Raw genomic sequence first — 17888 nt, 5'->3', positions numbered from 1 at the left:
ACTGGCATAATGAGTTGGGTAGAAATTAAGAGGCAGACACCTGGAATAAAAGGGAGACTTGCATATATCTTAATTTTTTTATTTTTACCTGTGACTATATGATTACCTACTCAAAAATAAATATAAAGTAAGGAGTAAATTTGAATTAGCTCAATTATTTTGTTTGCCAGTCTTAGTAAGTCAGGAGACATTTTCATCAGAATTAAGTAATTGTTTTACTTTAACAGGTAACAGGGGCATATAAATTGCAATGATTCACAAACTTTTATGATCTGTCAGTGTACTGAGTTTATCATAAAAATCACAATTCTCTCACCTCAGGGTGGTTGAGTTCTCCTTCTTCTTCCTCATAAGGCCCACCGACAATGAATGCATCAGGAATGTTATTAGCTCCTGGAGCCAGAATGTTGGCAATAGGCCATTTTTTGGGCCGGGGAACAGGTTCTCTTTCTCCTCCAACCTTCAGAGTTCCATTCTTGAAGAAAATAGGATAATCTTTCTATAGAAATAAATATTATATATCAGGAAATTTTGTACAAGCCTTTTAAATGGACAGAAAAGATTACTGACATATCTTTTCAATGGGATACTGGATATTGTCTAACTGACTCGTGATTATCTGGTTCTACTGAGAAGGCTATGGTGTTCATTTCCTTTGTGCTATATTATATTCTATAATTTATAGAAAATCAATAATAATGTAACTTATCCAGTAGAAATTGGTTATTGCCCTATGACTTTGATAAGTTTTGAATTAGCATCAAAATCCATTTCAGCATTCCCAATTGCTTATATATGGGCCATTTCTTCAGTTTCTCTTTTGAACTGATTTTTACATTTTACTGATACCCTTATTAATTAATGATTAGTAAGTCAAGTAAAATCTTTGACACTCTTTTTGTAATTTATATTTAAATGAATCATGATATACTTTTAAAATATCTTAAAAAAACTTACATCAAGAACTAAAAATAAAGGTATAATCATATCTATAGTTTATCTAAAATAAATTTGCAATAGGAAATTAGCAAAGATATAAATAGGTAATTTATTAAAAAGGATGTAAGTATAAAATGGTACAACTATAGAAAGCAATTCTGTAGCCTCTATTAAAATTTAAAATCAGCATATTCTACAACTCATCTATTCTACTTTTTGGGGTTAAGCGTAAACAATTTTTGTGAAGGTGGGATACTTCTGGATTGCAGAGTAAGAGCCTTGGGAAATCTGTTCCTCCATAAAAATATGAAAATTGGCAAAAGTTATCAAAATTAAGGGTGCCAAGACCCTTCAATGGGGAAAGGACAGTCTTCAACCAATGTTGCTGAGAAAACTAGATATTCATATGCGAAAGGATGAAGTTGGACTCTTCCTTACTACCATATACAAAAATTAACTCAAAATGGATCATAAACATAAGAGCTAAACACTATAAACCCTTAGAAGAAGATAGGAAAAGCCTTATAACAATGGATTTGACTATAATTTCTTAGTTATAATACCAAAGGACAGATAATAGAAAAAAATAGCAAATTGGACTTCACCAACATTAAAATCTTTTTTGCGTCAAATGATACTAAACATAGTAAAAAAAAATACCCTGTAAAATGGAAGGAAATATTTCAATTACACATCTGAATATCTGATAAGGGATTAGAATATACAGCGGCGCCGGTTCGATCCCCGGCTGCTCCCCGGCCACCAGAGGAGGGTCCCACATGGCGCGCAGACCTCTCCTGCCGCCCGCTGCTCCCCTCAGCAGTGTACTTCGGTCCTTCTGCCTGCTCTGCTCCCAGCTCTGGCTCTGGTGAATTCTCTCACCCTCCCGCGCTTCTGACTGTACCCAGTGCATGTATGAACAAAAAAACAAACAAACAAACAAATAAATAAATAAAACATGCCTCTATAAAATTAAAAAAAAAAAAAAAAAGAATATACAGAGAACTACTTGAACTCAAAAACAAAACAACTCAATTCAAAAATGGGCAAAGGATTTTAAACACATATCCCCAAAGAAGATACAAAAAGGGCCTCCCTGGTGGCATAAGGGTTAAGTCTCAGCATTATCATCACTACAGGCTGAGTTCAATCCCAGGCCAGGAAGCTAGCCCATGGATGGCAGAACAGACCTCTCCTGTCTAGCTTTCTGTTCTCCTTGGCAGTGTATTTCAGTAGATCTGCCTGCTCTGCTCCCCACTCTGTCTCTGGTGAATCCTTTCACCCCCACCCCCACACCTCTGGCTTACACCCCAGTTCTTCTATGCATAAACAAATAATCTTTTTTTAAAAAGAACCAATAAGCACATTAAATGATATTCAACGTCATTAGATATCAGAGAAATGCAAATTGAAAATATAAGGAGATGCAGACAAATACTGGAATGGTTAGTATCAAAAAACAGAAAATAACAAGTGTTAGCAAGGAAGTGGAACACTTGTATACTGCTAGTGATAATGTAAAATGAAGAGAAACTGAAGGCAATAAAATAGGGGGAATGTTTACTAATTACACCGTGTTAGTATACAATTTGGAAATTTCTATCAAATCCATAACTCATCATTCTAATTAAATTTGTAATACGAGAAAGTTTTACATGCTGAAGTACATTGTACAAAATCCACATAATGTATACATAAAAGTAATCTATGCAGAAAAAGATAAAAATTGTCAATTTTTATATATTTTATATATTTTCCACTATATTATCTATGTATTGATATATATATCTAAATTATAGTATGTAATATATAAGCTATAAATATAAACATCTACATATGAAACAGAAGAAAAATTTTTTAAGTGTACAATAAATCTCAGCTATTGATTGAGTTTACTTAAATTAGCAGGGGAGGAAGAAATAGCGCTATGAGTGTTTAAATCTATATAAACATCTGGCGGTAGGACTTTACCTCTCCAACTGAGGGAACTTGCAGACCAACCATGTAGTTCTGTAGGGGCCCTACTGGAATGAAGGATTCAGGCACAGAGTAGGCAGCCTCCAATGTGACCTTCAGTAGATTACCTCCTGAGATCTGGGCTGCGGTGAGTAAGGGTTCTGCCACAAATACTTTGATTTCAAGACCACACTGCTAGAAAAGAATGAAATCATGCAACATTTTTAAATGACAGAGCCCTCCCTCCCTTTTATTTTTTGCATTATCTCATTTGAATCTTATATCATAATCCAAGGTAAGCAGGTCAAGGTTATTTCTTTTTTTTTTAAAGGTTAATTATTTCTATACAGAGGATTCAGATAACTTTTTTAGGTCTCATTATTTAGAGACATAACCTTTAACTCCAAGCTAGAGCCCTTCCCCTATACCATACTGAGGTCAAGTATGCATAAAAATACATATAGAAGAAGAATTGGAAGGTTCTATACTGAAATGTTAATAGGAGTTGGATAAGAGTGATGAGATTGGGGTGCAGTTTTTGCTAGTCTGCATTTTATGATTATCTTTGTAATTTTTTAATGTACTTTTAAAAACATTTAGGTTTTTTATAAAATATCTGAAAATCGGGCCTCCCCTGGTGGCGCAGGTGGTTGAGCGCTGGGCTGCGAAGCTGCCTGTGGCCTCTGCAGCACCGGTTCCATCCCTGGCGGCCAACAAGAGTCCCACATGGTGCGACAGACATCTCCTGCCGCGCCCGCTGCTCCCCTCAGCAGTGTATTTCATCAGTCTGCCTGTTCTGTTCCCCGCTCTGTCTCTGGTGAATTCTCTCACCCTCCCGCGCTTCTGTACCCAGTGCTTGTATAAAAATAAATAAATAAATCTTTTAAAGTAAAATAAAATAAAATATCCAAAAATCACATTCTTTAATATAGTTCTATTTTTCCAAGATAAGAAAGTATTTTTTCACTGAATAAATAAGTTATAAGAATGAATTTTTTAGAAGGGATTCCAAAGATTTTATATTAGAGATGTATCTAAATAGAGCAGTGGAGACACTAGTAGTTTTGTTTTGTTTTTTAAGATTTATTTTTTATTTATACAAGAGCCAGGCTACAGGCCAGATGTGCGGGAGGGTGAGAGGATTCACCAGAGATAGAGTGGGGAACAGAACAGGCAGACTGACAAAATACACTGCTTGCTGAGGGGAGCAGCGGGCGAGACAGGAGAGGGATGCTGCGCCCTGTGGGTTGCTCGGAGGCCGGCGGGTATTGAACTGGCACTGCAGAGGCTGCAGACAGCTTCACAGTGCTGTGCTCAACACCCTTCACCACCAGGGAGGCCACAATAGTGGTTTTTTTTTTAATCAGAGGGGAGAAAAGATTTTTTAAATTTTCCTTTTATTTCTTATGAATACAAGAATAATAAGTATTGCTAAGATACTAATAAGATTTTAGTATCCTAAGAAATCAATTCCCAAATTATGTCTCCAATAGAAATTTTGATTTGGCAAATGTAGTACTTTTTAATAAGAAAACATTTCCTTTAAATATATATGTATAAAACAAAGGAACAGACAAAACTAAACCGAAACAAACCCTAGAAATCAGACTATAGAACTGAAGTTACTAAAGGAGGGAGAAACTGGGGAACAAAGTGGGGAGGGAGCACAATGACCTATGGTATGAGATTACTGGTTGGGCTTCCTTGGTGGTGCAGCTGGTGCAGCGGGTTGAGCGCAGCTCTGTGAAGCTGTCTGCAGCCTCTGCAGCCTGGGTTCAATTCCCAGCCTGCCAGGGAGATACCCACATGGCGCCGCAGACCTCTCCTGTCTTGCCTGCTGCTCCCCTTAGCAGTGTCTTCCGTCCGTCTGCCTGTTCTGCTCCTCACTCTGTCTCTGATGAATCCTCTCACCCTCCTGCGCCTCTGACCTATACCCCAGCTCTTGTATAAATAAATTTTTCAAAAAAAAGTATTGTGAAAAAAGATTACTGGTGCTGTTTATTGCACCACTATTTACAATAGGTAAAACCTGGAAACAACCCAAATGCCCACAAATAGATGACTGGATCAAGAAGATGTGATACATATACACAATGGAATATTACTCAGCAATCAAAAAAGATAAACTCATGCCATTCTCAGCAACATGGATGGAGCTGGAAGGGATCATGCTCTGTGAAATAAGCCAGAAAGAAAAAGAAAAATATCAGATGATTTCACTCATAGGAGGAACCAAATAAGGGATTTCACTCATAGGGGAACCAAATAAGGGATCAGGAAAAAATAAGAAATTATAATAAAGTAAAAATCAAAATCAAAATTGTTGCAGCAACCTGAGAAGGTATAGTTAGTGAGCAGGAAATCAGAACTAAAGGGAAGAAAGATTTTAAGGAAGAGAGACATTGAAGAATGTGACAGCTCTCTGTATGTCTCTTAGAAGGATAAGTTAAAAGTCCCTAAGATTTCTAACTTCTATTACTCGAACAAGACAGGAAATACTGGAGGATGAATTGGAATCTTCTTCCCAAGTATAGGACTATATAATTTTTATCTCTGAATCTTGAGAATAACCAGTGTAGATACTTAAATATAAAATTAATGAGAACTCTCTAGCAAATGGAAATTAACTGCCATATATTTTTTACTTGAGTTGTAAAACTTGTACAAGTATAACAAGTAAACATGGAATGTTACGAGCAATGGTCATGAGAAGTAACTTTTCTTCTTATAGCTATTTAAGGAAAATCAACAGTTTATGGGTTGGGACCCAATAAAGGCAGACTGAGTTAAAATATATCTCTTTCTAACACAAATCACATGGAGTGACAGAAAAATATGAAATTACATCTTTATAGTCAATGAAAAGCAAATGCTATAATAGTCCTAGAAAAGCAGAAGTACCATCAATGGACTATATGTTTTTTAGGAATCCTTCAAAGACAGCAAATTAAAGTATTCTACAAAGATACAAAACTAGAAGAAACCAACCAAATCCTAAAATAAAAGGAGAAGACTACAACAAATGCAGGAATGAACTGTGGTAGCTCCAATATAAAAATTAACAAGAAACAGGAAAGGACCTACAATGGTGGCTACTTAGTTAGGGACCTACACTGGAAATAGTTGGGTCAGATCAGTCCTCCTTTTTCCTTTACTTGTACAAGTCAGAAGGCAACTGCGGTTTCAACTGAGAAAGTGCACTTACACCAGATAGGTCAAGTAGTGGCCCAAGAAATCACCAATACCCAGAGGAATGGGAAACACAGTCCAGAAGACAAAACAGTGGCACAGCCTATCACTCATGCTTCTCTTTCAGTAGCCAGAGGCCGGCTGTCATGCTAGGAAATATGTCAGGTGCATTTATCCAATTTTGTATTTCACCCATCAGGATATAGCTCAAGAGGCTTTTCCATAGTTAATCCTTCCCTACATCTACCCGTAGGCAAAGCAATCAATACCTATTCTGTGCCCTCATGTCCCAACCCACTACTTACTCACATTTGTTATAATCAATGATATATAGATTATTAACTCCTTAAAGGAGTTTGCTTTTTTCTTAACCAGACATTTGTCTTTGTTTACCAGAACCTAGCAATATATGGGCCTTTGAAAAGAAAGTGTCTGATGAATTGTACTAAACTGAATCGAACTTTAATCACAGACAAACTTTTTTTAATGGCAGTTTGAAATGTTGAGAGGTAAAATTAGGATTACCTTAACATTAGATCGAATAGATTCTAAGGGTGAGCCTGGCACAGGGTGCAATGGAATTGTGGTTTCAAACGAACTCTCTCCTGTGAAAAGAAGGCCAAGTAAAGTCAAAGAAGGAAGGGTTAGACAGATAAATGTGCTCATTAAAGGCCTCCCTGGTGGTGCAGGGGTTAAAGTCTCAGTGCTATCAAGCTATCACCAGCCACTGTAGCATCAGTTTGATTCCCTGAGCAGGGAGCTGACCCACATGGTGGAGCTGACCCACATGGTACAGCAGACCTCTCCTGTCTTGCCTACTGCCCCTCCCCCCCAGCAGTGTGCTTCAGTAGACCCCCACTGTTCTGCTCCCAATTCTGTCTCTGGTGAATCCTCTCACCCCCTCATCCACCCCTCCACCCTGGCCCACACCTCTGGCCTGGACCCAGGTTCTTGTATGCATAAATAAATAAAATAAATCATTTTTTTAGAAAGTGCTCATTAAATCTTTCAAATTCATTGAGGCTGATTTTTGCACTCTAGAGCTAAATTTTATGAACTTTGATATTTCTACTTTTAATCAAATCACACATCTGACCTCCCAGTAAAGGAAGAAGGTCTACCACAGCTTGACCAAGAATTAAAGTCTTCTCATCTTTCTGTTTCTTTTCCTTTGGTAATACTTCAGTCATCGTTACTAAAAAAATCAAAACAAAGAAAGCAAACATGTCTAGCTCATCCATCAGATAATCAAGGTGCAGCAAGCAAAGCACTGTCAAAGAAATCTAAGTTAAGAGAAGTGAACTTGAAATACAAGAAGGCACTATTATTGGTGACTTCTGGCAAAAAATAATAGAAATCTCAGTGACTTATTAAACTTTTTGAATGCAAGTTATAATAAAATATTTTACATCATATGAAAGAAATTACTGGTCATGACTCTCTTCAAATGATTTTAGTAATAAATAAATATCACAATCTGCAGTTTGAAAAACACTACTTAAAATCTCCCTGTATTGAGAGACATAAGCTTAGTAGATCTAGATGTGACTTAGAGAGTATGCAAAGTATTTATATGATGTTTTCCACTGTCGCATTACTCTGTGCATAATAATTATTGTAAAAATTTTCAAATACACAAAAAGTAGAGATATTAGCATAATAACAACCATTTAACCTTTATCTAGATTTAACTATAGTTAACATGCCACCATATTTACTTCATCTATTCTTATTCACCAAAATACTTTCATGTAAATTATAAACATCGGGGTCTCCCTAGTGGCACAAGGGGTTAAGCACTGCAATCTGAAGCAATCCGCAGCCTCTGCAGCACGAGTTCGATCCCCGGCTGGCCAGGGAGCAACCTACATGGCACAGCAGACCTCTCTTGTCTTGCCCACTGCTCCCCTCAGCAGGTATTTCAGTCAGTATGCCTGTTCTGTTCCCCACTCTGTTTCTGGTGAGTCTTCGCACTCCCTGCACCTCTGGCCTGTACCCCAGCTCTTGCATGCAAAAATAAATAAATCTTTTAAAAAAACAAAACTATATGAACTCTATTAAAAAAATTATAAACATGACACTTTACTCCTAAGTACTAAAGTATAAAATCCAAAATACAGCATCTTCCTATATAACCACAGTACCTTTATCAAACCTCACTAGTATGTTTCACATTTCTCAATTATTCCATTTTTGTAGCTACGTCATTCAAACCAGTATCTAATCAAAGTCCACATGTTGCATTTACTTGTCATGTTTGTTATTTTCACTAGAACAGTCCCTCCTTCACATACTGTTTTTTTCTATGACATTGATTTGTTGAAATAATTAGGTTAGTTGTTATATAATAGTTCTCCTCTTTTGATTGTGTTTAATTTGCTCTCAGTTCATAGTCCCTATAAACTTAGATCACCTTCAGCATTGTAGGAAAAGATAATTTGTTTACTTGCCTTTATTGTATAATATTAAAATCTGTGATCTTTATAATCATGAAATGGCACCTCAGTAATTTTATTTCTCTTAATAAAGTGTACACTCCACATGTTTAAGGACCTGTTATATGTCCTTTTCTGTGCAATTTTTATATGTTTCATGAATTTTTCCATTTGATTCTTGGTGCTTTTCTTATTTATATATAGGAGCTCTTAAAAAGGAAATCTGCTTCTGTTGAGAAACAAATTTCATCTAAGTATCCCTGAAATCACAAAATACATAGATGAAAACATAGGCAAAACATTCCATGACATTCGCATCAGTGATGTCTTTGTAGATTCATCTCTAACAGCAAAGAAAACAAAACAGAATATAAACATATGAGACTACACCAAACTAAAAAGCTTCTGCATAGTAAAATAAACTATCACTAAAACAAAAAGACATCCTACTGAATGGGAGAACATAGTTGTATGATAGATATATATCTGACAAAGAACTCATACAATTCAACAAAAAGATAATAACCCAATTTTTAAAATGGGCTGAGGAGCTACATAGATATTTCACTAAAGAAGATACACAGATAGCCAACAGGCACTTGAAAAAATGTTCATCATCATGTATCAACAAAATGAAAAAGCCATTGCATTTCACTTCATACCCATGAGAATGGTCCATAGCAAAAATACTAGAGGGCCTCCCCGTTTGTGCAGTGGGTTGAGCACAGGGCTGTGAAGCTCTCTGTAGTCTCTGCAGTGCAAGTACAATTCCTGGCTGGCCAGGGAGATACCCACATGGCGCAGCAGACCTCTCCTGTCTCGCCTGCTGCTCCCCTCAGCAGTGTACTTTGGTCAATCTGCTTGTTCTGTTCCCCACTCTGTCTCTGGTGAATCCTCTCACCCTCCCTCACCTCTGGCTTGTACCCCAGCTCTTGTATAAATAAATTTAAAAAAAATACTAGAAACAACAAAGGGTGGTATGGATGTGGGGGAAAAAGGAACCCTGTACACCATTGGTGGGAATGTAGACTGGTCCAGTTCCTATGAAAAATTGTATGAAGGTTCCTCAAATATTAAAAATAGATTGACCATATGATCCAACAATTCCACTCCTAGGTATCTACCTGAAGAATGCAAAAACATTAATTTGAAGGAATATCTATCCTCCTATACCACTGCAGTACTATTTACAATAGTCAAGTTATGGAAACAAACTAAGTGTTTAAGGACAGGTGAATGAATTAAGATATGGTATATCAACAACACAAAGAAATACTACTCAGCTATAAAAAAAATTAGATGGAAAAATTAGACAAAATTAGATGAACTCTTATCATTTGCAACAAAGTGGATGGAATTAGGGTGATAATGCTAAGGAAAATAGGTCAGAAGGAGAAAAACAAATACCAAGTAGTTTCACTTATGTATAGAGTACAAAGAGACAAAATAAAGAGTCAAAATCAAACCAATAGCAAACCCTAGAAATTTTCCTGTAGAATTGAGGCTACCAGAAGTGGTGAGGGAAGATGAAGAGCAAAGTATAGAGGGTGCCCAATGGACTATATGGACTGTGCGTTCCTCGGTGGTGAGTGTGGTACATACATCTGAAGGGGTGTGATCCTGTACCTCATATACAGGATATCATATACAGTATTGACAACCAAAGTTACCTGAATAAAAATAATAAGTAAATCTTTCTGGGATTTTGATAGAAATTACATTCAACTTATAGAACTGATTATCTTAACTGTATTGAGTCTTCCAGCCAATGAACACAGTATGTATCTCCACTTAAAAAGATCTTTTTACTCAACAATATCTATTTTTCAGTACATAACCCTATATGTTGTTAGATTTACACTAAGTATTTCATTCTAAAAAGTAACTCTAACTGATACTATATTTTTAATAATACCCACGTATTTACACCAGTATATAGAAATATTGCTTTCTGTACATTTACCTTATGTCCTACAATCTTGTTTAAATTTTTCTTTTTATAAATTTTGTTTTTCACATATTCTACATAGACATGTCACCTGCAAAGAGATGAAGACTTCTTTCTTCCTTTTAGATCTATACGCCTTTTCTTACCTTATTGCACTGTCTAGAATTTCCAGCTCTGTATTAGTAAGAGTGAAAGCAGACCTTGATTTGTTCCAATCTTAGTGGGAAAGCATTCAGTCTTTCACTATTAAGTATAATGTTAGCCTTTATCAAGTTGCAGAAGTTCCCTCTATTTGTATTTATTTGAGTTTTTATCATGAATTGGTGCTGACTTTTTCAAATGCTTTTGCTGTGATGATCAGTATTATCAAGTGTTTTTTTTCTTCCTTCAACTATCAAGTGTTTTTTGTCTTCCTTTGAACACAGACTGATTTTCAAATACTGAATAAGCCTTGAAATATCAGAATCAATTCCACTTCACAATGGTGCAGAATTATTTTTAAATATTGAATTCTATTTGCAAATATTTTGTTAAGATTTTTATGTCTATATTCATGACAGAGATTTTCCCTCTTCTGTACAATTTTTGTCTGGTTTAGTATCAGAGTAATACTAGCTTCATAAATTGAACTAAAGTATGTCCTCCTCTTCTATTTTCTCTAAGATTATGTAGAATTACTCTTATTTTATCTTTTGGTAGAATTCACCATTAAAAAAACTATCTGATCCTAGAGATTTCCCATTATGAATTCAAATTTCTTAATAGCTTTTTCATCTAAGTTGTGACTTTTTTTTTTGGCTGGGAGGCACCTATTAGTGTTTTCAGGTTGCTTGCTTCTTCAGCATCAACTCTGGGACATGAGGCAAAGGAAAACCCCAAGAACTAACCACTGTAATGTTAAATATAGATCAACCATATGTAATTCCTCAGGTTTCATGGTTCCTCCTTCTCTCCACATTTTAGAGTCCTTCATGTTTTTTTATATCTAAGGTCCAGGGTTTGTAGATGTACTTAGTGAAAAGAATGAGAAGTTTATCAAAGCATCTTCTTGGAGGCAGAAGTCTGTTTTAAATTCTTTTTCACTTCTAATCATTGTATGGAAAATTATAAATGTATACCTAAGTACTATTTAGCTATATCGCATAATTTTTAATATTTGGTATTTTACTGTTCAATGATTCTAAATGCTTTACAACTTTTATTATATCTTCTTTGTTCCATGAACTATCCATAAATGTGTTTTTAAATCCATTTCCAACAGATTCTCTCTCTCTTATTATTTATTTTTTGGCTATCATTTTGTTGAGTTCACATTTTGTTGACTGTTGTATTTTAGTCAGAAAACTTGGTTTTTAGGCTGTTTGTTTCTTTCTATATGGAAGGGTTCTTTTATGGGCCAGTATGCAGCCCATTTTAGATAATATTTCCTGTATGTTTTAAAAAATTATTACTTAATTATTGGCATAAGCTTGTGGTTACTAATTCTTAGTACTTTTTCCTTTATCCGTGGTGTAGACAGATAGGAAGGTGAGTGGATTTTTTTTTCTGTCCATTCTTTATGAATTTAGAATTGGGCCTCCCTGATGGCACCGGAGTTAAAGTCTCAGCACTATCAAGCTATCACCAGACATTGCAGCATAAGTTCAATCCCCGACCAGGGAGCTAACCCACATGATGCAGCAGACCTCTCCTGTGTTGTCCACTGCTCCCTTCAGCAGTGTATTTCAGTAGATCAGTCTGTTCTGCTCCCCACTCTGTCTCTGGTGAATCCTCTCTCTCTCTCTCTCTCTCTCTCTCTCTCTCTCTCTCTCTCTCTCTCTCTCTCTCAAACACACACACACACACACACACACACACACACACACACACACACACACACACACACACACACACACCCCTCCAGCCTATACCTCAGTTCTTGTATGCATAAATAAATCTTTTTCTTATAAGTTTAGGGTTATAGTGAGGGGCATTATTCTGAAATGCAACTCTCCATTACAGCAGCCCAAGGTCTATGTCCCTGAAAGAGCATTAATACCTAAGTCCCTAGGTTTTGGATTACTGCTTTCTCCACCCAAACGACCACCACTGTTACTACACACACACCAACAGTAGCTGTTCAAGAGTTCCACATATCAATTCCAGCTTTGCTACTGAGATAAGGGGGTTGGCTATTCTTATGAGTTCAGTGATACCTTTAAAGGGATGTTCCAGTTCCATATTTCTTATTCAACAATCTAGGGAAGGAAGCTATCAGGACACTCATTTCATTTGGGGTGTCAGAGCAGTACAGAAAAAAGAAGATAAATAGAAGGGAGCAGTCAGAATGTATAGGTCAGCTGGATGTCTCCACAGGTAGCTGATTTCCGATTAAGCCAGAGCTGAAACAATATTCCCCAGTAGTGTTTTTGTTCCCAAAATCAGGTTCGTAGGCTCTTCCACTGGCAACTGAGAATTGGTGGGCTGGGGTGAGGACGTGAAGATTATTTTCTATGAGATCCTCAGGTGACTCTTAGGAAAGAAAAGGCTTGGGAATCATCTCTCTAGAATACTGTATACATTCCCAGGCCCCCCAACCTCTCTGAGTTTGGGATTTTGGAATATTACTTTTTTGGCAGGCAACCCAGGAGGTGTGTCACTAAAAATGAACAAAAACAAAAAATGAAGTATGGATTAAAACAAATAAAAAAGACTTACATAAGCACAGGAACAGTGTATACTGTTCAGGAATAATACTGTATAGTTAGAAACTGTATAATTGTGGATACAGAAACTATGCCATCCATTTATCCATTTAGTCACTCAACAAACTTTTAAGCCCTTTTATATCCCAGTATTACTAGGCACTAGAAATTTCAAAATAAACAAGACACAGCCCTGATTTTAAAAAGTGTCTTCTCTAACAGAGGCGGCAAATTAATAACTGCTATACAGTGTGGAGAGTATACAGAAGTACAACTAGGTTTCCCAGGTAAAATACAAGATATACAATTGAATACAAGATTCAATTAAATTTGAATTTCAGAAGAATAATGAATAATGTTTAGCATAAATACATCTCAAATTTTGTTTTGTTTTTATTTTTTTTTAATCTGTCAACCCTAAATAAAGGAAAAGCTTCCAGTTCTGTTTAGTTATAAGGGCTGCAAAGTTCAGTGACATATTAAAAGGTCTTTGAGACACACTGAATTAAATTAGTAATCCATAGTGACTGCTACCAGAGGCAGGCAAGACTCTAAGTAAACCACATTACCCCTAGATTAATAAGGTAAGGTGTATTCAACTGTCCTAACAACAGTTATTAAATATTTCAGAATCTCCTTATACCATACTCATAATTTTTAGAAATTCAAGGACTTACAGAACACAGGTTTGTGGGCGAGGTCATCTAATGTGATTCCTCCGTCAGGATTGAACTCAAAAGTGCTAGTGAAGTTATATTTTGCAGTTCCTTCTGGAGAAACAGTAATTTTTGCAGAGTCTCCCAAAACCACATTATTGAATTCTGCACGAATGAAAGTAACTGGAGTATCCCCTTTGACACCTTTCTGTTGATAGAAATATACTACCTTACAATTATACTCAAAATAGAGGATTTTTCTATGCATTTGGCTACCCATTTTGACTTCCACTAAACAGTATTTTTCATGTGTCCCTAACTATATCACAAGTACAAGAGGTAGTAGAAAAGTCATTAAACAAAGTTGTAGATAAATACAACATTCTATTTAAATGTCATTATGTTGGAGTTTTGATAGATAATATTAATTATATTTAACTGATTGTAAAAATAGAAATTTTAAAAAGAAACATAGGTAAATAACTTACCTGTAATTTCACTCTACTATGCAGCACTAACATTTTAGAATATATTTTCTAAGGTTTTGCTGTGAATATGTGCACTTTTTCCATATTTTTATATATAATCTTTAAAACTAAGTAGAAATAATTTATTATCTCATGTTTTTTAAATAAGCACTTTGACTGCATAATATTGAATAACTATTTTGCCACCTCATTATTCTCATAAATTTAATAGTTATAATTTGTAGTTTTATTATTAAACTCTTCAACTGAAATCAATCACAGGAGAAACTCTGGAAGAATTCAGATCCTTTTCAGGAGAATGGAACTGCTGTCTAGGAAAACTAAAATCTTTTCTTCTTATACCCCTGTTAAACATATTAATCAAAATGCTTACTAGTTTACACACACATGACTTGTTCATTATAGACTAACAATAAGGAACACTAAGGAGAAAATGCCATTTTGCTATGTAAAGTCAACAGATTTGGTAGTAAAGTATGATGTGAAACCCCATACCTTCTGCTAGTGCTCCTAACACATCTCATCCCATACCCAACCAGCAGGTATATGACACGAAGACCTGAGCCCAAAGGCAAAAACACTTTCAAAAAGAATAAATAAACTAAGGACTTCTTGGATTTCCAAATAACTTTACCAAATTATATCCATCTGTCACAGTGATCCGCACAGGTTTGCCTGTTGATGGCACCTGCTCCATATCAGCACATGGGCAAAGTCCCTCTGGTCTTCTTTGGTCTCTGTAAACAGAATGAATGAATCTACCCCTCATGCATGATAGCTAAGTAAGTACCACATTACAACACAGCCAATACCAGGGAGAAGCTAAGAAATGCTATAGTCCAGCATTGTTTTGTGCCTTTTCCAATCTTTGCTACTAAATAGGCAGTGCTTTAGGGAGCTGGTCATGGAATGATTGGTGGTTAATGCTAAAAAGATCCTTATATATGCAACTAATCTATTAATCACAAATTATCACTATAATAAGGTTATTCCCCCAATTGCTATTCCCCTCATCTTTCAGAGCATCCTTTGGTAGCTCTGTGTGTGTGTGTGTCCTGCAGGTGCAAAGCTCTCCTCAAAGGTTATTCAGTGTCTCAGTTTTACAAAAACATATTTTGAGAACAGGAAAGAAGCAGTCACATAGAACGGTTAGTCCACTGAAAAAAGCCCTGATACATACCTTATTGAGACAAAGATATCGTCTATTTTACAATACTTGAGAACACAAGTTCAAAAGTACACTAGATACCTTTTTTTCAGAAAGTCTTGTTTTCTGATCAATTTCAAAGTGAAGCATAATGAGGTTCAAATGTTTACCTCGGACATACTACACTAAGTGTGTCTGGAAAAGGGGAGATACCTTTCTGTTCCCAGACTTTATACGCTGCCTCTTCCCAGCTACTCTAATATTTTCTCAGTCACCTAAAAATTTCAGATCAACGTTGAACACTTTGTCTCCAGTCTCTTGCACCGTGGTCTTAATGTCCTTGGCAACTTTCTTACAAAATTTGCATTTGAAATGGCCTTTGTATCAGTCCCTTTCCAAAAGTTTATGAAATAGGCCTTCACTTGCCTGACCCTACCTTAGTTAATGCCTTAACTTGCCCAATACCTAACTTCTCTGAGGCTCAGTTTCACCTTCTGTAAATAAACTCTGACCTGTTTCACATTTGTTGTGACTATCCACTAAAAAGAGTAAAGGGCCTCCCCAGTGGTGCAGCGGTTGAGTGCTGGGTTGCGAAGCTGCCCACAGCCTCTGCATTGCCGGTTCCATGCCCGGCCGCTGGAGGAGGGTCCCACATGGGCGCAGACCTCTCCTGCCGCCCGCTGCTCCCCCTCAGCAGTGTACTTCATCAGTCTGCCTGCTCTGCTCCCCGCTCTGGTTCTGGTGAATTCTCTTACCCTCCCGCGCTTCTGACTGTACCCAGTGCTTGTATAAATAAAAATAAATCTTTAAAAAATAATAAAATAAAAAATAAAGAGTAAAATTACCTTACTTATGAAGCACTATTCAAATGGCATTATTAATATGCACTGCTTTTTCCAAATGTTCAATAACCAACACCCTGCACCTCCCGCCAAAGTCAAGTAATTTGTCATTTATGATTAGAGCCCCTGAGTGCCAGGCACCAGGCCTCCTCTGCAAAGGCATTAGTGACATTATATGTTTAATAATGATTGCAAGAAATCTGGCAAGTTAGAAGTTAAGGTGAGGGCAGTCATGCTGGGGCTCTGTAGTCCCCAACAAGGCACTCATTTCTTGTCGTCTATTCAAAAGCAGATGCAGGAATCTAGATAGCAGGAATCTAGAAAACTTAAATAAGGGACCAGGAAAATGAATAACTATAAGAAAGTGAAAATCAAAATCAACAAAAAAACTGTGAACCAGAGACACTCTATGTGGGGTGGGGGGCGGGGAGGGGAGGGATTGGGGTCAAAATAAGGGGGTTGCAATTGTATGGGGAATATAAAAATAAAATTTATTTTAAAAAAACAAACAAACAAACAAACAAACAAACAAAAAAAACAAAAGCAGATGCAGGGTTCTGCCTGGTGGCACAAGGGGTTACAACGCAACCTATGAAGCTAGCCACAGCCACTGTAGCACGGGTACGATCCCTGGCCAGCGAGAAACCCACATGGCGCGGCAGACCTCTCCTGTCTCGCCCACTGCTCCCCTCAGCAGTGTATTTCAGTCTGCCTGTTCTGTTCCCCAATCTGTCTCTGGTGAATCCTCTCACCCCCCTGCATCTCTGGCTTGTACCCCAGCTCTTGTATGTATAAATATTTTTTTTTAAAAAGCAGATGCAAGAAAGAGTCAAATTAGAAAAAGCTTATATGAAGGAGGTGGTGTGGCAGGGCGTGTTCTGGGCACAGGGGTGCTGTCTGCCCTAACTGGGAGGGATAGGGCAGCAAAGTGTGAAGGGAGGTCTAGAGATGGCCTGGGGCGGGAGGCCTGAGGTTGGCGAAAGCGTCCGCGCGCAGCGAGTCGCGGGGGTAGCGCCTGCCCCGGGGCGCAGGAGGCGGGAGGGCGGCCTCTGCGGTTCAGGAGCTGAAGGAGCAGAAATTGCGGTGACGGGGTGTGGCTACCCAGTAGGGGCTGAGAAGCGGGGACCAGAGGGTTTCCGGAGCTTCTTACCAGAGGTAGCCGCAGGTGCGTTTTTTCGCAACTATAGCAACCAATTACCTCTCGCGAGAACTTACTTTCCACAATCCCGGCAAGTTTCCCAAGACTCGCGATAACGGCTTCCGGGCAGGAAAAAGGACGCGTCCCGGAGAGAGCGTCTGCGACTGCGCCCGGGGCTGGGTGTGCGTGCCCGCGGCCGAGGCTTCCAGGGCATGCTCCTGTTTTCTGCTGTTGCCACTTTCCCTCGGTAGGAGTTTGCAAAGTTTCCCTATTTTAGTGCTCAACCCCTTTCTTTCAATGTCCTTATATAAGTAGGAGGAGGAAAGCTAAAAGGAAAGCTAAAGATTAAAGAAAGCCTTTATTAAATGGTCTTGAAAACAGGTCATTTATCTTTGTAAAAAATGCATCGAGACACTCTTTTAAAAGACTCTCATACACTGTTGGTGAAAGTACAAGACAGTATTGC

The 17888-nt window shown here is 37.4% G+C and overlaps 1 protein-coding gene across 6 annotated transcripts in view; it reads right to left on the bottom strand.

Annotated features, from left to right (window-relative positions):
• CFAP70 (cilia and flagella associated protein 70) overlaps positions 1–17493 on the bottom strand; it is a 60446-nt gene extending 42953 nt beyond the window's left edge. For 3 of the 6 annotated variants that reach the window (XM_037495938.2, XM_037495943.2, XM_037495942.2), the window contains exons 1-7: positions 17435–17493; positions 14930–15032; positions 13829–14015; positions 7181–7279; positions 6610–6689; positions 2911–3090; positions 317–499 (exon numbers count right to left, since the gene is read on the bottom strand). In XM_037495938.2, the coding sequence (XP_037351835.1) occupies positions 317–499; positions 2911–3090; positions 6610–6689; positions 7181–7279; positions 13829–14015; positions 14930–14992 (792 nt within the window). In that variant the 5' untranslated portion in view covers positions 14993–15032; positions 17435–17493. The other 3 variants (XM_037495941.2, XM_037495939.1, XM_037495945.1) reach the window with 3 other exon arrangements.
• Between the last annotated feature and the right edge of the window lie 395 nt (positions 17494–17888).

Source organism: Talpa occidentalis, unplaced genomic scaffold, assembly GCF_014898055.3.
Source record: "Talpa occidentalis isolate TD23 unplaced genomic scaffold, MPIMG_talOcc4v2.1 talOcc4.8, whole genome shotgun sequence".
NCBI lineage: Eukaryota > Metazoa > Chordata > Mammalia > Eulipotyphla > Talpidae > Talpa > Talpa occidentalis.
This window is presented reverse-complemented; position numbering and strand designations above follow the sequence as displayed.